This window comes from Ranitomeya imitator, chromosome 2 (assembly GCF_032444005.1).
Source record: "Ranitomeya imitator isolate aRanImi1 chromosome 2, aRanImi1.pri, whole genome shotgun sequence".
Lineage (NCBI taxonomy): Eukaryota > Metazoa > Chordata > Amphibia > Anura > Dendrobatidae > Ranitomeya > Ranitomeya imitator.
In genome coordinates, this window is record NC_091283.1 from 367790291 (window position 1) to 367817513 (window position 27223).

Genomic DNA, 27223 nt, shown 5'->3' on the forward strand with positions numbered 1-27223 from the left:
TCTGCTCCATACACCTCGTACACATGTGGCTCTGCTCCGTACACCTCGTACATACGCGGTTCCACTCCGTACGCCTCTTACACACACGGCTCCGCTCCGTACATCTCATACACACGCGGCTCCGCTCCGTACACCTCATACACACACGGCTCCGCTCCATACATCTCGTACACACACGGCTCCACTCCGTACACCTTGCACACACACGGCTCCGCTCCGTACACCTCGTACACACACGGCTCCGCTCCGTACACCTCATATACACACGGCTCCGCTCCGTACACCTCGTACACACGCTGCTCCGCTCCGTACACCTCGTACACACACGGCTCTGCTACATCCACCCTGTAAACCCCTCCTGGCCCCACACATAAACTTCCCCTCATCCAGCACCATGACAACCAGCACAGCAGAGTCCTGCATACACTGAGGCCCCTGATCATGTGACCCCTGACTCCTCCCCTCCTGTGACCTCATCACAGGTCCTGTGCGCACAGAACAGCCATATATGTGGTGTGCGGCTCTGCAGGTGGAGGTAGGTGCTGGAGATTCCCCATTACTGGGCAGGGGGGCAGTAACCCCTTCATTCCTGGAGATGGTGCCCCCAGCTCTACCATGTGTATATGCGCCCCCTCGTTTTATGGTGACAAATCTACAGAAATATATAGCCACACACACATACATGTATATATTAAATAGTCTCTTTTGTTATGTATATTGCCATCCCTTATTATACAGTGCCTTCTCTTGTTATGTACAGCACCGTCCCTTACATATCAGATTATATAGAGCTCTCTCTTATAATGCAATGACGGCTGATGGAGCATGGGAAAGTTTATTTTCTAATGGAGGAGGCTGTTGGACTGGTCGTCAGGTCACCAGCTCCATCAGCCATCATTTGATATCTAACAAGAGAGGGGACTATGTAATGTGAATAACAAAAATAACAAGAATACACTATGTAATGAACAGCACTGTACATAATAGCAGAGAAAGCTATATAATAAGGGACTGCACCATATATAACTAGAGAAGATGGTATGTAATAAGGGACAGTGTTATAGATAATAAAAGAGGAAACTATGTAACTAAGGACAGTGTTATGCATAATAAGTGGTACATTATATACTAAGGGACTGTGCTATACATAAGTGAGTACACTATATACTAGAGGCCGTTAGGCATAATAAGTGAGTACAATATATACTAAAGGTCTCTGCTATGCATAATAAGTAGGTACTCTATTTACTAAGGGACTCTGCTATACATAATAAGTGAGTACACTATATACTAAGGGACTGTGCTATGCATAGTGAGTACACTATATACTAAGAAGCTGCTATACATAATAAGTGAGCACACTATAAAAAGGGTGCTATGCATAATAAGTGAGTACACTATATACTCTATATACTAAGGGACTGTGCTATACATAATAAGGCTACTTTCCTGTATCCATGTTCAGTGTCGGTGTGCTGTCCGCTTTTACAGACGCACTGAGAATGTCTTATTCTGATCCTCAAAATCAGATCAGAACATTCTCTAACCTCACGGATCTCATTCTCAGATTAGTGATTTTCATGTATGTGTGAATGGACCTATAAAACTCTATGAGTCTGTGTACCATCTGCTAAAAAAAACCTGGAGACACAGACATTTCACACAAATGTGAGACTGTAGAATAAGGAATTTTCCAAAAAATCATAATCGCTCCAAATCACACAGAACAGATACAGAATAATATTTACATCCAGGCACTTACTGCTGACGTCTCGTCTGATTAGAGCTGCTTTCTCCGATGTGGACATCTCTCAGCTACGATTCGACTTGTCACCATGATCATCACAGCCTTGAAAATAACAAGGTCACATACATTATATATATACATGTGTTCCCCCCCTCCCGAATACAGATATGTACCCGACCATTAATATACTATTAGCCACACATGATTAAAATATAAAGTGATAAGCAGCATTGTGCCCCCATCTATATACATAATTGTCTAAGGGGTACTTCCGTCTGTCTGTCTGTCCTTCTGTCACGGATATTCATTGGTCCTGGCCTCTGTCTATCATGGAAATCCAAGTCACTGATTGGTCGCCGCAAAACAGCCACGACCAATCAGCGACGGGCACAGTCCGGAAGAAAATGGCCGCTCCGTACTCCCCGCAGTCAGTGGCCGGCGCCCGATCCCTGCAGTCACTGTCCGGCGCCCACTCCCCGCAGTCACTGTCCCCGGCGCTCCGCTCCCCGCAGTCAGTGGCCGGCGCCCGCTCCCCGCAGTCACTGTCCCCGGCGCGCCGCTCCCGGTAGTCAGTGTCCCCGGCGCTCCGCTCCCCGCAGTCAGTGTCCCCGGCACTCCGCTCCCCGCATGCTCCATACTCCCCTCCGGTCACCGCTAACACAGGGTTAATGCCGGCGCATTCCGTTACCGCCGCTATTAACCCTGTGTCCCCAACCTTTTACTATTGATGCTGCCTATGCGGCATCAATAGTAAAAGAAAGTAATATTAAAAATAGTACAAAAACAAAAAACCTCCTATACTCACCCTCCGTTGTCCGCTGAACCGCTCGCGCCTGCCGCCATCTTTCTTTCCCAGCGATGCTTTGCGAAATTACAAATAAGACATAGCGGTCTCGCGAGACTGCTAAGTCATATGGGTAATTTCGCAAAGCATCCTGGGAACGCAAGATGCACCCATCTGCACAGGATCCCAGGAGGCGGAGAGACGGGACGGTGAGGAGCAGCAACAAGAATGGTGAGTATGTTACACTACAAGGGGCCCTTGGATCGTTAGGTGAGTATGTTTATTTTTTTAACCTGTGACATACGTAGCTCGGTAATATAGTACGTCACTGGGCAATATCCTACGTGCCTCTGTGCTGTACAGTATACTACAAGGCTGGGTAATATACTACGTCGCTGTGCCATATACTACGTGGCTGGACAATATACTACGTCACTGGGCAATATACTACGTGGCTCTGCTGTATACTACGTGGCTGGGCAATATACTACGTGGCTCAGTGCTGTATACTACGTGGCTCTGTGCTGTATACTACGTGGCTAGGCAATATACTACGTGGCTCTGTGCTGCATACTACGTGGCTCTGCTGTATACTACGTCACTGTGCAATATACTACGTGGCTCTGCTGTATACTACGTGGTTGGGCAATATACTACGTAAATGGGCAATATAGTACTTAACTGGGGCAATATACTACGTGGCTGGGCAATATACTACGTGTACATGCATACTCTAGAATACCCGATGCGTTAGAATCGGGCCACCATCTAGTTAACTATAATCTCTGACACCCAATAATATAAATTATTCAGTCTGTAACTCTCCCCCATTACCTGTAAGGCTATGTGCACATGGAATATATGCAAGGTTTTACAGTACAGGAAAAGTGAATAAGATCCCTGAAGTCTTACGTATGCACACGTTGCTTATTTTTTCCTTGCAGATTTGCAGCAGATTAAAATCTGCATAATATCAATTCTTGCAGTTTATTTCACCAATACTAAAGAGTAGGGGAAATGAAGCAACAAAAGCATGTCATTAACGTTGCAGAAAATAAATGTGTTTTAGTCAGCGTTCTGCCTGCCAACATATTAGAACATGCAGCAGATTTTTCTGCTACAAATCCAGAACAAGTGCACATAAACTTATTCCCTGTCCTGTGTCCCCCCATTCATTATTAGTCCAAAATAGCATCATAATGAATGTGGGGGTGGGAGAAAACATTATCAGGTACTGAGCATCCTCCACCTACTCCCAATTCATTCTAAGTCCCTGACAGAGTCTGTTCCCACCATTCAGTTCATTATAAAGCATCCCATGCACATTACCCTCTCCTCTCCCACTCCCCAATAAATTTTAAGTCCCCGATAGCATCAAAATGAATTGTGAGATGGAGGAGGACACTATCAGTGGTCTAGCACCCTCCTTCACCACCCTATTCATTTTACATCCATATCTAATGTCCTCCTTCCCCGTTCATAAGTCTATTATAAGTTTCCCTTACTCCCATCCCAATCCCTGTATCCTATATCATTCGAGAGCAAACAAATGTCCTCTCCCCCACATCCATCATTGTCCTCTTCACCACCCCCATTAATACTTGAGAGCTGCATGAATGATGTTAAGTTTTCACAGTTCAGTTTGACAAGAGTGTAAAGGCTGCAGCCAATCAGCTTTGCGTTCTATCCCCTTATTATCTCCAGTAATTGTATTATTAGTTGGGAACTTTATGCTGTTACATCAATTCATCATCTCCCACTTCAGGTGCCTACAATATTGGATCATCTCAGTGGAGATCTTCAATATAAGATCATTTCAAGGATGGATAGGGAAAGGGACAGGATGGTGGAGAAGATATTACACCTAACCCTAGAGATCCTCTTCCGGCTTACTGGAGAGGTGAGAGATTCTGATGACGTCACATTACATCATTCTTATCTATGGGAATAACAGATGGACAGAACTGGAGAGGTGAGGACTCTGGAAATGTCTGTAGTGAGATTTATTAATGTGTCTCTCCATAACCAGGATTACAATGTAGTGAAGAAGACCTCTAGTGAGCGCTGTCAGGACCCTGTGTCTGAGCGATCAATCACAGGGCCTCCACCTCATCCCCTGATACATGAGGACATCAATGACCAGAAGATTCTAGAACTCATCTACAAGATGATTGAGCTGCTGTCTGGAGAGGTGACACTGCTGGGGATGCTGGGACATTATACAGTAATGCTATGCAGGGATCGGGGATGACGGTATCATTGTATGTGTCAGGTTCCTATAAGGTGTCAGGATGTCACCGTCTATTTCTCCATGGAGGAGTGGGAGTATTTAGAAGGACACAAAGATCTGTACAAGGACGTCATGATGGAGGTTCCCCAGCCCCTCACATCACCAGGTAATAGACAGGACTAAATACACACGGCCTATAATTATCTGTATGTAAAGAATGAATTCAGTCCCTGTATGTGTTTCCTCCAGTTCTATCCAGTAAGAGGACAACACCAGAGAGATGTCCCCGTCCTCTTCTTCCACAGGACTGTAAACCAGAAAATCCCAATATTCCTCAGGACCATCAGGTAGATGGAGAGAAGGTGTCATGAGATCTTCCCTATGATGTGTAGACGGCTGTGAAGATCTTGTGCTCAGTCTTGTTTTATCCACCAGTATTGTATGTTTTATACTTGTGTAATGAGAATGGTGGCGATGGCAGGATTAGAGCTGATCATAGATGTGACTTCTCCATCTGTCTGTGACTTTTACAATATTTGTTTCAGGGTAAAGATCTGACCCATATTAATACTATAGAGACCTATGTGATAGGTGATGAGTGGTGTAAACAGGAGATTCCTACATATGACTACCCAGGTGAGTAGTAACCACTAAATGTAGAGAAGTCACAGATTCTTCTCATTCTCCAGATGCAAGAATTTTATGCTGTTGTCTCTGTTTATAGTTGTATATTTTATTTTGTTCAACCAAAATGCTAATTAAATCTGGATATAATTTATTACATCCAGATTAAACATACGTTTGGTTGACTACAAGAAAACGTGATCTTTATGAACTTCGGTATTATGCTGAATCCAAAAATCACATCCGTTTCCATTAGTCACGTTTGATTTTTCCGCGAATCAATGTTTAGGAAGGCACTCTTACAGTAATAATGTAATATTATATATAGTAGTTATATTAGATATGCTGAATACGCAAAAAGAAATGCTGAATATTCAATCAGTTTAATTAATAAGAAGACTGCTTAATAAGCAGTTAAAAACTGCCGCTTTCAGAATTTTATCGCTGCATAAGCAGTCGTTCAAGTGGCTTACAAGTCGCAGCAAATTTAAAGGGAACCTGTCACCCCCCCAGGCGTTTTTAGCTAAAAGAGACACTTTGTGCAGCATTAATGCTGCATTCTGTCAAGGTGGCTCTTTTAGTTCTGCTACCTGCCAACGCTGCAATAATCGCTTTTATAATGTGCCCCCTCATACCTCAAAATAGACCTGGGGGCAGGTCTTTCCCCCTTAACACAGAGGCACCACAGCCGTCACTCATGGTCTCTGCGCTCCGGGCGCCGCCTCCTCTTCCTTCATTGGCGTCCCCGGCACTTCTGTGCTATATTACTTAGATCTCTAAATATCCCTGGCAAAATGGTGACCTCCATGGTCTTCGGCAAGATGGCCGCTGGCTGTCCGCACGCACATCTCGGATCTTTACTTCCTGTCTCCCGGGGGGCCTACAATCGCAGCTGCGCGCGCATATTACATGACGTTAATCGGCGGACTTCCACCCTATACGCGCGCGGCTATGACGGCCGCCCGAGAGACGTGAACTGGATCCTAGGGACGCGTGCGCCGATGAGCTAATCACATTTTCGGTATGTACCCTATTTAAACATACGAGAGCGATCAATAGTCAAACCCCTTTTGAGAAAGCTGACCGCGAAACGTGCGTCAGGGAGGCCGCTTGTGGAACAGGGAGAATCATCCATACATATGGGTAAGCCGCTTGATGATCGTATGTGACTGTTACTGATCATGTTGTTTTGCACTCTGGCACCTTATATTGTTATAGAGTCCTATAGGACTATGGAATTTATTCCACAAGTCTCCAGCACTTTTAATATATTATAAGCAGTACCAGGGATATAATATTCCTTTTCTCTCTTGTTCCCTAAGCATACCATACGTTTCCTCCACACCTCATTTGTTCATATGTGCCTTTATTTTATTGTTACATAATCTGATATTAATGGTCAAAATAAAATGTATACCTTTTTATGAATATGATCTTTGGGATGTTTATACTCCGTTCTCTTGTGCAATATACAGCTTCCAATCCTATTGCTTACTTTGTAAATATGAAAGAAACTTATGACTGCACGAGAACCGTTCTCATAAAAATCAAATAAAATGATCATTGTTGAATTTTATGTGGCGACCTGAAGGTTATATCGATTCTTCTAGGTCTAGGACAACAAAGTGGATACACAAAATTTCCTTACTTCTTGTGCCTTTGGGATATCCGAACAAAGGCAGAACATTATACGAAGAAAGAGTGCCCTGCTAGGGAGAAATTTAAGATTAAAGAAAAGAATATAAAAAATTTACCACTTGTTAATCCTCAGAAAGTGTTGCTACCCCCATATAAAATTGCCAGTCATGAAACAGTTTGTTAGGGATTTGGATCAATATGGTGATTGCTTGAAGTACATCTGTGCCAAATTTCCTGCTCTTTCACGCGAAAAGTTGAAAGATGGCATATTTAGTTGATAGTCGCAAATTAGGCTTCTAATCAAAGACATAGAATTCCTTAATACAATAGAAAAGAATGCATGGTCTGTTTTTTTCTCACATGATTACAGACTTTTTTGGCAACTTTAGGGCTGAAAATTATAACTTTTTAGTTCAAAATTTGTTGATAGCTTTTCATGGACAAGGAGCAAACATGAATATCAAATTTAATTTCCTTCATAGCCACCTGGACTACTTCTCCTTCAATCTTGAAGCTATTAGTGAAGAACAAGGAGAAAGCTTTCACCAAGACATCAGGATCATGGAACATAGATATCAGCACAAACATGATGGTAGACTGCTGTAGAGGTTTACGGTGTGACAACCCTGATCGTAACTACAGTCATGGCCAAAAGTGTTGGCAACCTTGAAATTAGTCTACAAAATAAAGTATTTCTCCCAGAACATTATTGCAATTACACGTGTTTTGTTATACACATGTTTGTTTCCTTTGTGTGTATTGGAACAACACCAACAAACTAAGAAAAAAAGACAAACTGGTCATAATTTCACCAAAACTCCAAAAATGGGCCAGACAAATTGGTTGGTACTCTCAACTTTATATTTGGTTGTACACCCCTTAGAATAACTGCAATCAATCGCATCCTATAACCATCAGCAAGCTTCTTACACCTCTCCGATGGAATTTTGGACTACTCTTCTACTGCAAACTGCTCTATGTCTCTCATATGTGCAGTGTGCCTTTTCCCAACTGAAATTTTACGATATCTCCACAGGTGTACAATGGGATTTAGAACCGGACTCATTACTGGACACTTCAAAACTCTCCAGTGCTTTGTTTCCATCCATTTCTGGGTGCTTCTTCAACTATGTTTATAATAATAATAAAAATTTTATTGTCCTCCCGGGACACCAGGACGCAAACCCAGTTTTCTGAAACTAGGCACTATATTGAGATCCAAAATTCTTTGTTAATCTTTAGATTTCATGATGCCTTGCATACAGTATAGGCACCCAGTGCCAGAGGCAGCAAAACAATCCCAATACATCTTTGAACCTCCATCATATTTGACTGTAGGTACTGAGTTATTTTATTTTTAGGTCTCATTATGTTTTCGGTAAACAGTAGAAAGAGCTTTTTGGTACAGAACATCAATCATGATATCATCTGTCCGCAATATGCTTTCCCAGAAGGATTTTGGCTTACTCGCAGACATTTTGGAAAACTGCAGTCTAGATTTTTTATGTCTCTGTGTCCTCAGTGGGGTTTTACTGGTTTTCCGGCCATAGAATTTCATGTCATTCCAATGTAGACTGATAGTACGCACTGACACTGATGTACCCTGAGCCCGCAGGACAGCTTGAATTTCTTTGGAACATGATTGCAGCTGCTTATCCATCATCTGTACTATCCAGCGTTGCAACCTTTCTTCAATTTTTCTCTGCATTCCACTTCCAAGGTGTTAAGGTACAATATCATAGATTGCAAACTTCCTGATTATGTTTCTCATCGTGGACAAAGGAACACCCAGATCTCTTCAGTTCAGATTGCTGATATTTTTCAGGAATTTTGGTTCTCAATTACTCAGTTTTCTTCTTGTCCTTCTGTTCTCCATGCTTAGTGTGGCACACAGAGACAAACAATGCAAAGAGTGAGTCAACTTCTCTCCTTTTTATCTTGTTTCAGGTGTGATTTTCATATAGCCCACATATGTTACTTTCAATGGGTGAGTTTGAACAAGCATCACATGCTTGAAACAAAGTGATTTACCCACAATTCTGGAAACGTGCCACAAATTTTGTCCAGCCCATTTTTGGGTTTGGTGTGAAATTATGAAAATTTGCCTTTTTTTCAGTTTTTTTGTGTTGTTCCAATACACACAAAGGAAATTAACGTGTGTAACAAAACATGTGTAATTGCAATAATTTTCGTGGAGAAGTACTTCATTTTCTTTAACAATTTCAAGGTTGCCAACACATTTGGCCATAACTGTATATACCTCCAACCCTTTCAAGTAATATAAATGTGCACAGTTGGAAACTGATGAGTGGATTACAAGTTTTTTGGAGGGTGAAGGCCCCGAAGCACACATATGATCCTTATCATATAGACAGAGAGAAAGACAGACTGTTTGTGCCTCTGGGCTTCCTGTGAGCATGTCTTTCCTTGATTTCTCTGGCTTAGAGCAGGAACATAAGACTCTGCCTAGAGTCCCATCCCAGAGCACGGGCATATCATTAACTAAAAACTTCCAACACTGATTACACAAGAACCACAAGATGGATTTCTTCACCCTAGGTATCATTTTAATCAGTTTAACACTGCCAACCTCAAAATGCCTGTAGTTTACTTAGCAAAATCCTGCTTACAGGTTTGCTTTAATAACACAATTGTAAACACTATATTATGTCCTACAGCATTGATCATGAGACTGGAATGTCACCTGTTATTTTACGATACATGAAAATTAATTCAGCAGTACTTAGTGTATTGATCTATTCTTCTGATTTTTTGGAATTTGGGGACATGAAAGTGTGTGTGTGTGGGTAAGTGATCAGTGATAACTTGCTGAACATCATGCTCACCATTTAGCAACTAATTGCTTTAGTATTTTATCACATCCTCTAAAAAAAACTCTACTTTTTACTGTGGAAAAGTTAAGGGTTTTACAAAAAAAACACTAACCCAGTCTTACTCGTTCTCTAAAGTCATGGCTCCATGACCATTCTGCTCCTTCATTCTGCATAAAAATGCATGTAGCGGTCAAGAAATTAGCTAGAAAGATACCACCTAATATTACTGACTAACAGGCCCCTAAAATTCTCCTCTGAGTGTCTTACTACAAAATAGCAGTAAGAGGGACACTGAAACATTAACCTATGAAAATGGTTGTTTCAATAGAGTCAAGCCTAACATCATTATCTACTGGTCCTTGCTCTGCAGCTTCTGGTAAGAACATGACTATCTTAGTGAATAATTGCATTTTGCTACATGACTTGCATTTTTATGGAAATGTTATGCTAAATCGATTACAAAAATATATTATGTTTAAGGTTTTATTATTTAAAAAGTAATACAGTTTTATTCTTGGCAGATGATTTTACCGGGAGATTAGAGGGACTTCTCGCCTCTTCAGATTTGAAATCAGATGATCTTTATGCCAAACAATATACATATGAAGAAGATTGCATTATCCCAGTTATATCCTCAGCCCTTCACTTCAAAAATTCTTTTACTCAGTCCTTTTCTTATGATTTACCACAGATTACTAGAAAAAATAAAAGTCACAGAAAGGATATTAAAAATCAAAAAGCTAGTTCAGGAAAAAATAAATTTTCATGTTCTGAATGTGAGAAATGTTTTGACATGAAGTCAGATTTTGTTAGACATCAAAGAAGTCACTCAGGGGAGAAGCCATTTTCATGTTCAGAATGTGGGAAATATTTTAATCTAAAATCAACTCTCATTACACATGAAAGGACTCACACCGGGGAGAAACCATATTCATGTCCAGAATGTGGGAAATGCTTTGCAGTGAAATCAAATTGTGTTACACATCAGAGAAGTCACATAGGGAAAAAGGTATTTGCATGTTTAGAATGTGGAAAATGTTTTAAGCAGAAATCCTATCTTGTTATACATCAAAGAAGTCACACAGGGGAGAAACCATTTTCATGTTCAGAATGTGGAAATTGTTTTAAGCAGAAATCAGATCTTGATAACCATGAACGATTTCATATAGTGGAGAAGCAATATTCATGTTCAGAATGTGGACAATATTGTAGAAGCAAATCACATCTTGTTATTCATCAAAGAATTCACACAGGGGAGAAGCCGTATTCATGTTCAGAATGTGGGAAATGTTTTACAGTGAAATCAAGTCTTGTTTCACATCAGAGAATTCATACAGGGGTAAAGCCATATTCATGTTTAATATGTGGGAAATGTTTTACACGGAAGACACATTGTCTTAGACATCAAAACAGTCACATATGATAAAAGCCAGGGTCTGAATGTGGGAAAAGTTTTGTCCTCAAAACAACTCTTGTAAAACATCAACAAGCTCATACAGCAGAGAAGCATTTTCATAACCATGATTTGGGAATTGTTTTACTTGAAAATTAAAATTTGTTAATCAAAAATGATGACTTGTTGTTTTGATTAGTCACTCTTTTGTATGTCCTTATATTCCATTTTGTATGCTTTCAGCTAAATAAATATAAATATATATATATATATATATATATATATATATATATATATATATATATGTATATATATAAAGAGACAAAATGGAACAGCACAATGCTCACCAGGTGCGGGTGCCTAGCCCCCTGGATAGAATGGTCCAAACATTCATCCAAATTGAATACCAAATACGAAAAAGAAGGCAGCACTCCCAAAGTTTTCAGGTGAAAAAAGATGGAGATTTAATCGACCCACATCACTGTGCGACGTTTCGGCTCACTGAGCCTTTTTCAAGCTTGAAAAAGGCTCAGTGAGCCGAAACGTCGCACAGTGATGTGGGTCGATTAAATCTCCATCTTTTTTCACCTGAAAACTTTGGGAGTGCTGCCTTCTTTTTCGTATTTGGTATGTATATATATATATATTAGATAGTGACCCGATTCTAACGCATCGGGTATTCTAGAATATGCATGTCCACGTAGTATATTGCCCAGCCACGTAGTATATTGCCCAGTCACGTAGTATATAGCCCGGTCACGTAGTATATTGCCCAGTCACGTAGTATATTGACCAGTCACGTAGTATATTGCCCAGTCACGTAGTATATTGCCCAGCGACGTAGTATATTGCCCAGTCACGTAGTATATTGCCCAGCCACGTAGTATATTGCCCAGCTACGTAGTATATTGCCCAGTAACGTAGTATATTGTCCAGTCACGTAGTATATTGCCCAGCCACGTAGTATATTGCCCAGTCACGTAGTATATTGCCCAGTCAGGTAGTATGTTGCCCAGCAACATAGTATATTGCCCAGTGAGGTAGTATATTGCCCAGCCACGTAGTATATAGCAGAGCCACGTAGTATGGTATATTGCCCAGCTATGTAGTATATTGCCCAGCCACATAGTATATAGCAGAGCCACGTAGTATATTGCCCAGTCACGTAGTATGTTGCCCAGTCACAGTATATTGCCCAGCCACGTAGTATATTGCCCAGTGACGTAGTATATTGCCCAGCCACGTAGTATATAGCAGAGCCACGTAGTACGGTATATTGCCCAGTCATGCAGTATATTGCCCAGCCACATAGTATATAGCAGAGCCACGTAGTGTATTGCCCAGTCACGTAGTATGTTGCCCAGTCACATAGTATATTGCCCAGCCACGTAGTATATTGCCCAGTGACGTAGTATATTGCCCAGCCACGTAGTATATTGCCCAGTGACGTAGTATATTGCCCAGTCACGTAGTATATTGCCCAGTCAGGTAGTATATTGCCCATAGTATATTGCCCAGTGAGGTAGTATATTGCCCAGCCACGTAGTATATAGCAGAGCCACATAGTACGGTATATTGCCCAGCTATGTAGTATATTGCCCAGCCACATAGTATATAGCAGAGCCACGTAGTATATTACCCAGTCACGTAGTATGTTGCCCAGTCACATAGTATATTTCCCAGCCACGTAGTATATTGCCCAGTGATGTAGTATATTGCCCAGCCACGTAGTATATAGCAGAGCCACGTAGTACGGTATATTGCCCAGTCATGTAGTATATTGCCCAGCCACATAGTATATAGCAGAGCCACGTAGTGTATTGCCCAGTCACGTAGTATGTTGCCCAGTCACATAGTATATTGCCCAGCCACGTAGTATATTGCCCAGTGACGTAGTATATTGCCCAGCTACATAGTATATAGCAGAGCCACGTAGTATATTGCCCAGCACAGAGCCACGTAGTATAGAGACTTAAAAAAAAAAACAACATATACTCACCTTCCGAAGGCCCGTTGGAAGTCCTGCTATACATAGTAACATAGTAACATAGTAAGGCCGAAAAAAGACATTTGTCCATCCAGTTCAGCCTATATTCCATCATAATAAATCCCCAGATCTACGTCCTTCTACAGAACCTAATAATTGTATGATACAATATTGTTCTGCTCCAGGAAGACATCCAGGCCTCTCTTGAACCCCTCGACTGAGTTCGCCATCACCACCTCCTCAGGCAAGCAATTCCAGATTCTCACTGCCCTAACAGTAAAGAATCCTCTTCTATGTTGGTGGAAAAACCTTTTCTCCTCCAGACGCAAAGAATGCCCCCTTGTGCCCGTCACCTTCCTTGATATAAACAGATCCTCAGCGAGATATTTGTATTGTCCCCTTATATACTTATACATGGTTATTAGATCGCCCCTCAGTCGTCTTTTTTCTAGACTAAATAATCCTAATTTCGCTATAGTAACAAATAATCCTAATTTCGCTATAGTAACAGACTCACCATCCGCCGCCTTTGCCACTCCTCGCCACGCTCCCGGGACCTCTCCATTGCAAGTGGCAGCTTCCGGTCCCAGGGTGAGTATAGCAGGGTTTTTGTTTGTTTTATTATTTTTAACATGAGATATTTTTACTATTGATGCTGCACAGGCAGCATCAATAGTAAATAGTTGGGGACACACAGGGTTAATAGCAGCGGTAACGGAGTGCGTTACACCGCGGGCCGTTACCGCTGCCATTAACCCTGTGTGAGCGGTGAGTGGAGGGGATTACGGAGTGGGCGCCGGGCAGTGAGTGCAGGGGAGTAGGGGAGGGACTAATCGGACTGTGCCTGTCGCTGATTGGTCGCAGCAGCCATGACAGGCAGCTGCCGAGACCAATCAGCGAATTAATATATATATATATATATATCACAGTTAAAATTAGGCTAGGGCTTCACTGATTTTCTGACTCTGGTTACAAGTCATCAGCAATACGTTTGCCGTAGACTTCAATGCAAGTTGCATGCGCCTTGTTTGCAACATGTAGGTTTATTTACAGCAAAACCACAGCTTTAAGACATAGACAAGTTGTACTTATGTAGGACCTGCCTTACTTAACTAATAATAATAATAATAATAATCTTTATTTATATAGCACCAACATACAGTACAGACCAAAAGTTTGGACACACCTCATTTAAAGATTTTTCTGTATTTTCAGGACTATGAAAATTGTACATTCACACTGAAGGCATCAAAACTATGAATTAACACATGTGGAATTATATACTTAACAAAAAAATGTGAAACAACTGAAATTATGTCTTATATTCTAGGTTCTTCAAAGTAGCTACCTTTGGCTTTGATGACTGCTTTGCACACTCTTGGCATTCTCTGGATGATCTTCAAGAGGTAGTCACCGAAAATGGTTTTCACTTCACAGGTGTGCCCTGTCAGGTTTAATAAGTGGGATTTCTTGCCTTATAAATGGGGTTGGGAACATCAGTTATGGGAAGAAAAAAGCAGCTAAGTAAAGAAAAATGAGTGGCCCTCATTACTTTAAGAAATGAAGGTCAGTCAGTCCGAAAAATTGGGAAAACTTTGAAAGTGTCCCCAAGTGCAGTGGCAAAAACCATCAAGTGCTACAAAGAAACTGGTTCACATGAGGACTGCCCCAGGAAAGGAAGACCAAGAGTCACCTCTGCTTCTGAGGATAAGATTATCCGAGTCACCAGCTTCAGAAATTGCAGGTTAACAGCAGCTCTGTTTAGAGACCAGGTCAATGCCAAACAGAGTTCTAGCAGCAGACACATCTCTACAACCACTGTTAAGAGGAGACTTTGTGCAGCAGGCCTTCATGGTAAAATAGCTGCTAGGAAACCACTGCTAAGGACAGGCAACAAGCAGAAGAGACTTGTTTGGGCTAAAGAACACAAGGAATGGACATTAGACCAGTGGAAATCTGGGCGGCTTTGGTCTGATGAGTCCAAATTTGAGATCTTTGGTTCCAACCACCGTGTCTTTGTGCGATGCAGAAAAGGTGAACGGATGGACTCTGCATGCCTGGTTCCCACTGTGAAGCATGGAGGAGGAGGTGTGATGGTGTGGGGGTGCTTTGCTGGTGACACTGTTGGGGATTTATTCAAAATTGAAGGCATACTGAACCATCATGGCTACCACAGCATCTTGCAGCGGCATGCTATTCCATCCGATTTGCGTTTAGTTGGACCATCATTTATTTTTCAACAGGACAATGACCTCAAATACACCTCCAGGCTGTGTAAGGGCTATTTGACCAAGAAGGAGAGTGATGGGGTGCTACGCCAGATGACCTGGCCTCCACAGTCACCAGACCTGAACCCAATCGAGATGGTTTGGGGTGAGCTGGACCGCAGAGTGAAGGCAAAAGGGCCAACAAGTGCTAAGCATCTCTGGGAACTCCTTCAAGATTGTTGGAAGACCATTCCCGGCAGGGTGGATTTTATTTAAATCTAACTGATTTAAATCACGATTTAAATCACTAGTCAGTAAGGCTTGATTTAAATCAGTGATTTAAATCAAAGTTTCTACCTAAACTAGTTCTTGCTACTTTAACATGCAAGTAGATGAAGATTTTTAGAATAACTTTTTATATTACTTTTTTCTCCCCAGTTTAATGGGTTAATCATTCATATTTGGACACCACTGTTCTGTTGTACTTAGGAAGGAGAAAAATAATCCTGACCTTAATAACAATTTAAATAGATTTATTCAATAACAACATTACAGCATAAGTTATTTGCTTAAACAAACATCCATGTTTGTTAACTAATTTGGCTAAACAAAATATATATATATATTATAAGAAACTTAGACTGTCAGCCCAGCCGACACATGAAAAACTTAAATACTACTGTCCCTGCTGTCCTCTGTAGCTCACTTGTCGTCATCTTCATCATCATCATCTTCTTCTTTGTTCCTATTCATAATCTGGAAAAGAAAAACAAGCTTTCCTGCTTTATTGGGTCCTCAATTTAGAATGAATGAGTCCAAAGGAAGAGAATATTCTTTCAACGCCTGCAGAAGAAGATACTGCTGTTAAAAGTGAAATCATTACTTGAACAGTCTGTAAATCCAAGCGCTTAAGTGACTTCCACCAGTTTACTGGTGTGACCTTCCTTAAAATATCTTCAGCAAACATATATTTCTTGAATGGTTCCCCCTTAGCTCTGAAGTTTATTATAGTTGGCATTAAAGATGGATGATTGCTGGATACCCATGCCATAGCTAACTCCTCTTCCTCAGCACTTAGGTTTTGACCCTGATATTGGATATTGACAATATTTGTGAAAAAATGAGCTGGAGTCAGTGCTTGTCCCATTCGTTTGTTTACTGCTTGTAATTTAATTCTGTCCATGTGTAGTTCTGTTTTTAAGTGTTCAGTCAGTTCCTTCCAAATTTCAACAGCATCCGCAATAAAACAGCTATTTTTCTGTATTTTGTTTAAAGCTTGAGAGATGGGTTTCAGGAAGCTCAGCATATGTTCAACATTTCTCTTAAGCCCAATGTTGAGGATTTTGGCCGTGACAGTGCCATCTATTTTATCTCGATTTTCTTCACAAAGTGTCATCAGAATAGGCCAGTTTTTGATATACTGCTCAAAACAGTCCACCACAGAGTTCCATCTAACATCTTGTGGGAGTGTTAGCTTGGTTCCACCCATCCTTTTCAGAGCTGCTGCAGCAAAATGATTATTACGTAAGTATTTAGCAATTTCAACAACATTAGCCTTTATTTCTGGAACACTTAAGTCTTTGGCTAAGAGGTGCAGCAAATGAGCACTGCAACCATATGTTATTAGCAGCTTTGTATTCCCTCCCTGCTCTTCTAAATCTCTTCTCATCTTGGATACGTTTGCAGCATTGTCAGTGACCAAACTGCGTACTAGACATTTGAATTTTTGTTCACATGTCGTTATAGCTTTTACTGCCACTTCTTGTAAGTATTCTGCTGTGTGTGTATTTCCTGACATATCAGTTGTTTGTGCAAGGAAGACTTTACCTTCTTCTGTTGTTATACAAGCACATACAATAGGATCATTGTGGACATTACTCCACCCATCAATACTTAGGTTAACAATTTTACCCTCCAGAGCTGTTGCACATTGCTCCATTTCTCTGTCATACACTTGATCCAGCAGTTTCCCTGCAAGATCAGCTCTGCTGGGTGGACTGTATCCTGGTCTCAGTGACTGAACCATATTAATGAAATGTGGGTTCTCAGTCAGACGGAAAGAAGAGTTCGTTGCATAAATAAACTGGGCAATTTTTTCATCAATCAACTCTTTTTCTAATCTGCTAGTTCTTATCACAAACCTATCTATGGTGGTTCCAGGAGGTAAAGGTTTTTTCTTCCTTTTGGGTGATGGTGATATGTGGCTGTGGGTGTCTGATGATGATGCTGCTGCTAATGAAGCACTATCCTGGATGGATAACTCTGAAACTGTAGAACAGGATGATGGTGATCTTGGACGTGGATAGTTTCCAGAATTCATGAATTCCCCTAAACAAAAAAAGTCAATGCTGTTATTTTATTGTTTATACAATTTCTGCTTATTGTACACAACACATCACTGCCCCTGCCCCAAAAGGAATATTTGTTTTTCTTCATAACTGTACCAAATGACAGTAAAATGCAGTAATAATAAGAAATATAATTTTTCTCACACATGACAGTTCAGTCTTTAGAAATAGGATTCAATAAAAATGTTTACCAACCTGAAGATCCTGCCTGTTCAGAAGTGTTTCTTTGGTCATCTTCATCACCGCACTTCTCATGATGTTGCCTTATTCACGCCACCAGGCCTTGCATCTCTTTGTTGCATCGTTTGCATTTTGCACGCATGCCTGCCTTACCGATAGGCGAAGGAGCTTCATTAAAATATTCCCAAACTGGGTCTCTTTTACGGCCTGCTGCCATTATAAGGAAAGAATGTAATAAACCTCAGATCGTACACACACAAACAGATCCAGACTTGTCTGTCTGTGGCTATGCTGCAGTATTGTGCTCAAAGTTTCACTTTCATTTTCTTGTCTGCTTGCCCTTCCTCCTCCTCACACTTAGATTCACATTCTTCTTGTGTTGTGCAGATCTATTCCACTCCAAACAATCAGAAACATTGTCTAACTTCTTGGACTTGGCACTGAAGGGGTTGATTCTGTATTCATAGGTTTGCAGAACAATAGGATTAAGGTCTTTTTCTCAACTCTGTTCATGTTGTAACATTTTTGCGGTGAAGAAGAGGCTGGGACCTCTGCGGAGTCAAATTCAGTTTTCAGAACTGCGTATGTAAAGCGAGCGTCTGTGATAATATAGGAGAGAAACTGCCCACTAATCCTACAGAAACCTCTGGAAGAGCATGGCATTGTGAATGTTACACATATACAGCCTTTATTCTACTGAGTTAAACAACTCAGCTTTATCTCATGATGGAAGAACCTTTGGATGGTAAAATATTTTCCTCAAAAAGCAGTTTATTGAAAAAAATCCGATTTAAATAAAAAAAATCTGATTTTTTTGATTGTTTTTAAAAAAACATTGATTTTTATCCACCCTGATTCCCGGTGACTACCTCTTGAAGCTCATCAAGAGAATGCCAAGAGTGCGCAAAGCAGTCATCAAAGCAAAAGGTGGCTACTTTGAAGAACCTAGAATATAAGACTTAATTTCAGTTGTTTCACACTTTTTTTTGTTAAGAATATAATTCCACGTGTTAATTCATAGTTTTGATGCCTTCAGTGTGAATGTACAATTTTAATAGTCATGAAAATACAGAAAAATCTTTAAATGAGAAGGTGTTTCCAAACTTTTGGTCTGTATTGTATTCCTCAGCGCTTTACAGTTTCAAACAAAACAGTCATAAATAACAACGTTAACAATACAATAATTAAAGCGACCATTAAGACGACCATGCTCGTGAGAGCTTACAATATACATTGAGGTGGGGTAGATACAAAGTACAGGTGTGTATTTACAATGATGGTCCAGCCATCTTGAGGGAGTGGGGGATAGATGGAAGTAGTGAATGTGCTACACACGCACACTTACACATAAAATGACTTTGATTAGGGAACGTGATAGGCCACTCTGAACAAATGTGTTTTGAGGGAGTGCCTAAAACTATGCAAATTGTGGATGGTCCTAATATCTTGGGGTAGAGCATTTCAGAGGATTGGCACATTACGGGAGAAGTCTTGGAGTCGGGAGTGGGGGGTACGGATTAGTGGTTAGAGGTTAGTTGAAAGTTGTTTGCAGAGCGCAGTGGTCGGTTAGGCTGATAGATAGAAATGAGGGAGGAGATGTAAGGGGGTGCCACACTGTGGAGAGCTTTGTGGGTGAGAACAAGTACTTTGAATTGGATTCTATGATGAATGGACAGCCAGTGTAACGACTGGCGAAGAGCAGACACTTCTAAATACCAATTAGCTAGATGAACGACCCTGGATGCTGCATTAAGGATAGACTAGAGAGGAGAAAGCCGAGTAACAGGAGGCCAATTAATAGAACATTGCAGTAGTCCAGGCGTGAGTGGATCAAGGCGACAGTGAGGGTTTTGTTGTTTCCATGGTGAGAAAAGGGTGGATTCTAGAGATGTTCTTTAGGTGTAAGTGGCAAGAACGGGCAAGAGATTGTATATGAGATGTGAAGGAGAGATTGGTGTCAAACATAACACCCAAACAGAGTGCCTGCTGCCGGGGTGTTATTATGGTGCCACCTACGGAGAGGGAAATGTCAGATTTCGGGAGGTTAGTAGACGGCGGGAGCAGAAGTTGCGTTTTGGAGAGGTTGAGTTTCAGATAGAGAACAGACATGATGTGGAGACTGCGGATAGTCACTGGCATTCTGTAGTACAGCGGGGGTAAGGTCAGGGGATGATGTGTATAGTTGTGTGTCATCAGCATAAAGATGGTACTGAAAGCCAAATCTGCTGATGGTCTGTCCAATTTGGGCCGTGTAAAGAGAGAAGAGAAGGGGGCCAAGGACTGAGCCCTGAGGAACCCCGACAGCAAAAGGAAGAGGAGATGAAATGGAGCCAGCGAACAAAACACTGAAGTAGCGGTCATAAAGATAGGAAGAGAACCAGGAGAGGGCAGTGTTCACTTTGATGAGTGCAGTTTCTGTCAAATGTAGGAGGTGGAAGCCAGACTGAAGAGTCTAGGAGGGAGCGAGTGGAGAGGTAATGGGTAAGGCGGGAGTAGATCAGGCGCTCCAAGAGTTTAGAGATGAAGGGGAGATTGGAGACTGGTCTGTAGTTATTTTTGCAGGATGGGTTAGGGCTGTTTTACTCTGTGTTTGGAGGTTCTGGGGGTGAATGGCGCTACTTGGTCCAGGGTGCTTCTGAGAGTCCCATTGTAGTGGTGGACAGCCAGATCAGGACAGGAAAAAGAGATTGGGGACAGTGATGAGCGTATGGAGTCTGAAAGTGTATGAGGGTTAATGGCTTGTAGATTTCTGAATGTATGGTAGGTAGGAGTGTGCTGGGGTGGGCATGGATTTGTGAGCGTGAAGGAGAGAATGCTGTGGTAAGAGAGGGGAAGCGGTAAGTTATCTAGATAGGAGATTGAACAGAGCCTGATGGTGTGGACCTCAAAAGAAGGGAATGAAAGTGATGGAACTGGGGGGATGACATGGAAAGTGCATTGTGGTGACAGGAGTATACCGACTCCGCCACCAGGTCTGTTTGTGGGTCTTGGGGAATGGGAGAATTGTAAGCCACCATGGGAAATGGCAGTAGGGGAGACAGTGACACAATCTGGGATCTAGGTTTCAGTGAGGGCCAACAGATTCAAAGAGTTATTCAGAAATTAGTTGTGCAGGAAAGGAAGCTTGTTACATACAGACCGTGGATTCCAGAGGGCACAAATAAGAAGGAGATGAGGGAGTGCAAGTGATATTAATAAGATTAGTATGGTTTTGATATGAGGTAGGGTAGGGGTTGAGGTTGGGGGAGATGTCCACCGAAATCAGTAGGAGTAGGAAGATAAAGAGCAAGTAGTTTTTGAAATTATACGAAGCTTTTTTGTGCAATGTGTTTGGGCAAGATGAGCTGAGGTTTTTCAGGAAGGTGAGAAATACATGGGAGCTGTACATGGGAGAGGGAAGCTTAGAGAGGGTTAATGTGTATGAGGAGGAATAGTGCGGTGAATGTGGATGACAAGGCAACACAGGAGTATAGAAATAAAGCACATGGCTAAAAGGGAGAGCAAAGTGTGGGTTACCTGTCTCCTGCCCTGACTAACTGCCATGGTATAACTACTTTTTCTTGATGAATTGTGGGAGCTAGATTGGGATAAATTAGCAACAGCTGCTCAACACATCCTGGTGTGGATAGATGATCAAAGACACTAGTCCTGATTCCATCTCTGTGCTATAACATCTCTCTCAAGATAACATCTACAGTGACTCCCCCCCATGGATATACAACAGTGAGTACTGAGAACAATTCAACAGATGAATTATAGCAAATATTCAGGAAGCATAATTCATTAAAATATATTGCAGGTGACATGCAGTAGATGAGACAGCATCGAGTGTGACATCTGGGATGGACGAAAAGAGAGTGGTCCCTCTGGGTCACGGTACTGACACACCCATGAACAAGCGAACCCGGGATTGCCAACCCCTATACAGGGATAGTTGGGAGCAGGCCCGAGGGGGTCAAATACCGCAACAGCCGGCACCAAGAGGGATGGCTCAGGAAGAGACAGGAGAGGGAGGACGGGAGTGAAGAGGGAAAAACAAACAGGACTGTATGGAAAAGGGAAGTGGGAACACAGAGCAGACTACAGGAGGCAGGGCTAGGAAACGGAGGGAGACAGGAGGATAATACAGGAAAGTAGCCTGCGAGTCTAGAGCTGACAAAGCGTCAGAACCAGACAAGGCCTAACTGAGTACGAATAGCACACAATAATCAGGCGCCTCCATTATGGAGAAGCCTGATATAGCCCGAGCAGTTACCTGATTGGAGAACCCAGGACCAGAGAGGACGTGGGAAGGGTTAAGAAGAGGGGGGAGCGTGCGCAACCTAAGGTGCATATGCGGAGCAGACACAGGACGGAGGAAGCACGGACACCACGCCGAAATCCCCGAGCAGCAGGAAGATGAAATGGGGAATCAGCGCGATGCCCAGAGTGGTGGGCGGAGACACAGTGAGAGGAGCTGATGGAAGAAGCGGCTGCAGCGAAAGTGGAGGCCGGTATGACAGGGAGTTGTACCATTACAAGCTGCTTGCTGACATAGAATAGAGTGAACACATGTAGGATGGATCAGTGCAGGAATTGAATGATTTGATTACCATTAGAACTTCGTCTACATGCATGCTTGCATGAAACTGTCTGAATAGCTAAAATAGATTTGCAGCGCCACAGAGACCTGGTCGATGCAGTAATGTCGCTCTGCCGCTAAGGGGAGTGATGGTACGTCTGATGGCACTAAAGGAGTTCACCTGACCAGGTATCACACACTACACTTCACACTCTGGCCACTAGGGGGAGCAAAAGGTTCTATTTATTAGGCCACTCCTCACACTTTGGTAAAACTGGGGGTTGGATAGGAAGTTAGAGAGAAGCTGGCTGGGTTTTGTCCAGGCAATATCCCGTGGCAGGGGGTGTTGCGGGGAAGATTCAGAGGGGTCCCTGTCAGGCGTGGGAACCTGACAGTGACTTAGCGACAAGGACAGATCGTTACAGAGCCATGCCTGCACTACCTTGCGGCGGCATCTAAAGGAAGGACACGAAGCAAAGTATATTGTGGAGAAGTGAGAAACGAGATCAAAGCACAAAGGGGAACCAGTAGGAGTCGTGCCCCGAGATTGGCAACATCCTACTGAGGCGCGTAGCCGGTGGCCAGAACGCCGAGGAAGTAACTGACTCCAAGCATTACTTCAAACAGAGGCAGGACAATTGATTACAGGTTGGCTGTCTAACATACATCACCTAAGAAGACATAGGGGCAAGCGTGGAGAGGGACGTCTCTAGGGTCCCAGAATAGCTCCAAGCCTTCCCGTCAATCGGGTGCTTCCTAGCCATAACAAACAGGGGGACGAAGCAGAACATCAGAATAGAAACGACAGTTGTGAGGACTATCCCGAATGCTCCGCAGGGAAGGACTGCAACACACAGGCGCTAGTTGGTAGGCACTGATTTCCACCTGCAAAGGGAACTCTGGATGTGCCTTCGGACCGGCCGGTCTCAGCCAGCCCTGTTAACAGTGCTCCGGATTGGGGATCCTGAAGTCACCAGTAAAGAGGTAAAGAGACTGCAACCCTGTGTCCTCGTTATTAACTGCGCCTCACACCATCGCCACCTACACCACTGGGAAGCCCTGGGGATCTACTTCACCTGTGGGAAGGTATACCATCTAGCTGCTATCACATCACACCCCAGCGGACCCCAAGCAGCGTCGGTCACCCTGACCGAATACCACAGGTGGCGTCACAAACACCTAACAACTTTTATCACCCTTTCATTGGGCGCCCCTTAGCAGGGTCACGGACCGGGTCCAGCCACCGTGACAATCCTAGGACTGAGACAGAGAGGACCGGTACCGAGAGAACCTGTGGCCCTGTGTCTGGGGGCGCTCCAGATTCACCTATTAAAGTTGATTTTTTGCATTTAATAATAATAAATGAATGAAATTAGCTTTGCACATATTTTCTATATAAACATGAGTTACTCAATAAAGTTTAGAGAACCCCTCATACTTATTTCTGACTCCTGTGCGTGAGTGCTTTTCTCTCCGGTTGCAACCACTGTCTATTTACAAGGAAGAGACTGACCAACAGTTCACAGAGATAGCATGAAGATCTCAAACTCACTAGCTATTACTTGAAAATTGCAGAGATAGCATGAAGATCTCAAACTCACTAGCTATTACTTGATAAATGCAGAGGTTCTAAAAAACAGCAAATGAGGAAAAATGCACAATGGATACTCCCATCAGCCACTGCATGCTCTCACTGTTATTAATGGCAGCAGCCATAAGCTGATTAGAGTAGTATTAGTAAGGCCAGTCTCACACGTCCAGATAATTCTGGTACCGGAAAAATCGGTACCGGAATTATCCGTGTCCGTGTGCTTACCTTGAACATCAGTGTGGCACACGTGCAGCAGCCGTGTGCCACCCATGTGCCGACTGGGTACCACACGGAGCGTGCAGGAGACAGCACTAGAGATAAGCGCTGTCCCCTGCATCTGGTGCTGAAGCCGCCATTCATATCTTCTCTCCAGCAGCGTTCGCTAGAGAGAAGGTATGAAAAATCCTTTTTTTTTTTTTCGTGTTTAAAATAAAGATCCCTGTCCCCTCCCCCCCCCCCTGTGCGCCCACCCGCTGTTAATAAAATACTCACCCCTATGGGAGGTGGAGCCGCATATTCATGACTGTAATCGGCGGCACCACGTGACCGCTCATACAGGAGAAGCTGGCGCTGAGAGGAAGTTGCGAGGGAACCGGGTGAGTATTTTATTAACAGCGGGCGGGCGCACAGGGGGTGGGAGGGGGGAGGGGACAGGGATCTTTATTTTAAACACGAAAAAAAAGGATTTTTCATATCTTCTCTCTAGCGAACGCTGCTGGAGAGACGATATGAATGGCGGCTTCAGCACCACGCTGGGGGGACAGTGCTTACTGTAGCGCTGTCTCCTGCACGGCACACGGACTGCACACGGACAGCGTCCGTGTGCGGTACGTGTTTTACACGGACCCATTGACTTTAATGGGTCCGTGTAATCCGTGCGCTCCCACGAACACTGACATGTCTCCGTGTTTTGCACACGGACACACGGTCCGTGAAAACACGCTGACATGTGCAGAGACACATTGATTTCAATGTGTCTACGTGAGTCAGTGTCTCCGGTACGTGAAGAAACTGACACCTCACGTACCGGAGCCACTGACGTGTGAAACCGGCCTAAGGCTGCTTTCTGTGTGAGTGGGATAGAAATACAAGAGAATATCACTACAATGACACTTGTTGACCCATATAAGATTTTGTTACCACCATTGCATATCAAGTTGGGCCCAATGAAGAACTATGTAACGGCAATGCATAAAAATGCAAATGCATTCAAGTATCTGATTGATAAATTTCCAAGGTCGAATGAAAAAAAGACAAAGGAAGGAGTGTTTATTGGACCTCAAATTCATAAGCTTCTTCAAGATGATGAGTTTCTTCGTTTGTTGCAGGGCAAAAAGAAATCTGCATAGGTAGCATTCACCTAAGTAACATAGTAACATAGTTAGTAAGTAACATAGTAACATAGTTAGTAAGGCCGAAAAAAGACATTTGTCCATCCAGTTCAGCCTATATTCCATCATAATAAATCCCCAGATCTACATCCTTCTACAGAACCTAATAATTGTATGATACAATATTGTTCTGCTCCAGGAAGACATCCAGGCCTCTCTTTAACCCCTCGACTGAGTTCGCCATCACCACCTCCTCAGGCAAGCAATTCCAGATTCTCACTGCCCTAACAGTAAAGAATCCTCTTCTATGTTGGTGGAAAAACCTTCTCTGCCCCCTTGTGCCCGTCACCTTCCTTGGTATAAACAGATCCTCAGCGAGATATTTGTATTGTCCCCTTATATACTTATACATGGTTATTAGATCGCCCCTCAGTCGTCTTTTTTCTAGACTAAATAATCCTAATTTCGCTAATCTATCTGGGTATTGTAGTTCTCCCATCCCCTTTATTAATTTTGTTGCCCTCCTTTGTACTCTCTCTAGTTCCATTATATCCTTCCTGAGCACCGGTGCCCAAAGCTGGACACAGTACTCCATGTGCGGTCTAACTATGGATTTGTACAGAGGCAGTATAATGCTCTCATCATGTGTATCCAGACCTCTTTTAATGCACCCCATGATCCTGTTTGCCTTGGCAGCTGCTGCCTGGCACTGGCCGCTCCAGGTAAGTTTATCATTAACTAGGATCCCCAAGTCCTTCTCCCTGTCAGATTTACCCAGTGGTTTCCCGTTCAGTGTGTAATGGTGATATTGATTCCTTCTTCCCATGTGTATAACCTTACATTTATCATTGTTAAACCTCATCTGCCACCTTTCAGCCCAAGTTTCCAACTTATCCAGATCCATCTGTAGCAGAATACTATCTTCTCTTGTATTAACTGCTTTACATAGTTTTGTATCATCTGCAAATATCGATATTTTACTGTGTAAACCTTCTACCAGATCATTAATGAATATGTTGAAGAGAACAGGTCCCAATACTGACCCCTGCGGTACCCCACTGGTCACAGTGACCCAGTTAGAGACTATACCATTTATATCCACCCTCTGCTTTCTATCACTAAGCCAGTTACTAACCCATTTACACACATTTTCCCCCAGACCAAGCATTTTCATTTTGTGTACCAACCTCTTGTGCGGCACGGTATCAAACGCTTTGGAAAAATCGAGATATACCACGTCCAATGACTCACCATGGTCCAGCCTATAGCTTACCTCTTCATAAAAACTGATTAGATTTGTTTGACAGGAGCGATTTCTCATAAACCCATGCTGATATGGAGTTAAACAGTTATTCTCATTGAGATAATCCAGAATAACATCCCTCAGAAACCCTTCAAATATTTTACCAACAATAGAGGTTAGACTTACTGGCCTATAATTTCCAGGTTCACTTTTAGAGCCCTTTTTGAATATTGGCACCACATTTGCTATGCGCCAGTCCTGCGGAACAGACCCCGTCGCTATAGAGTCCCTAAAAATAAGAAATAATGGTTTATCTATTACATTACTTAGTTCTCTTAGTACTCGTGGGTGTATGCCATCCGGACCCGGAGATTTATCTATTTTAATCTTATTTAGCCGGTTTCGCACCTCTTCTTGGGTTAGATTGGTGACCCTTAATATAGGGTTTTCATTGTTTCTTGGGATTTCACCTAGCATTTCATTTTCCACCGTGAATACCGTGGAGAAGAAGGTGTTTAATATGTT

The 27223-nt window shown here is 42.6% G+C and overlaps 1 protein-coding gene across 1 annotated transcript; it reads left to right on the top strand.

Moving 5' to 3' along the window:
- The first annotated feature begins 478 nt into the window (after positions 1-478).
- Positions 479-11420, top strand: LOC138663924 (zinc finger protein 1 homolog). Its single transcript, XM_069750297.1, has 7 exons — positions 479-535; positions 4297-4431; positions 4561-4722; positions 4804-4927; positions 5011-5108; positions 5307-5397; positions 10379-11420. Exons 1-7 carry the CDS (start codon positions 509-511, stop codon positions 11278-11280), a joined length of 1539 nt encoding a protein of 512 aa, XP_069606398.1. The 5' UTR covers positions 479-508; the 3' UTR covers positions 11281-11420.
- Positions 11421-27223: the final 15803 nt, after the last annotated feature.

Coding starts and splice junctions, on each gene's coding strand:
- LOC138663924 (XM_069750297.1), top strand. CDS start 509: ATGTGGTGTGCGGCTCTGCAGGTGGAG. Junction 536..4,296: donor GTGCGGCTCTGCAGGTGGAG/GTAGGTGCTGGA, acceptor CTCCCACTTCAG/GTGCCTACAATATTGGATCA. Junction 4,723..4,803: donor TTGAGCTGCTGTCTGGAGAG/GTGACACTGCTG, acceptor TGTATGTGTCAG/GTTCCTATAAGGTGTCAGGA.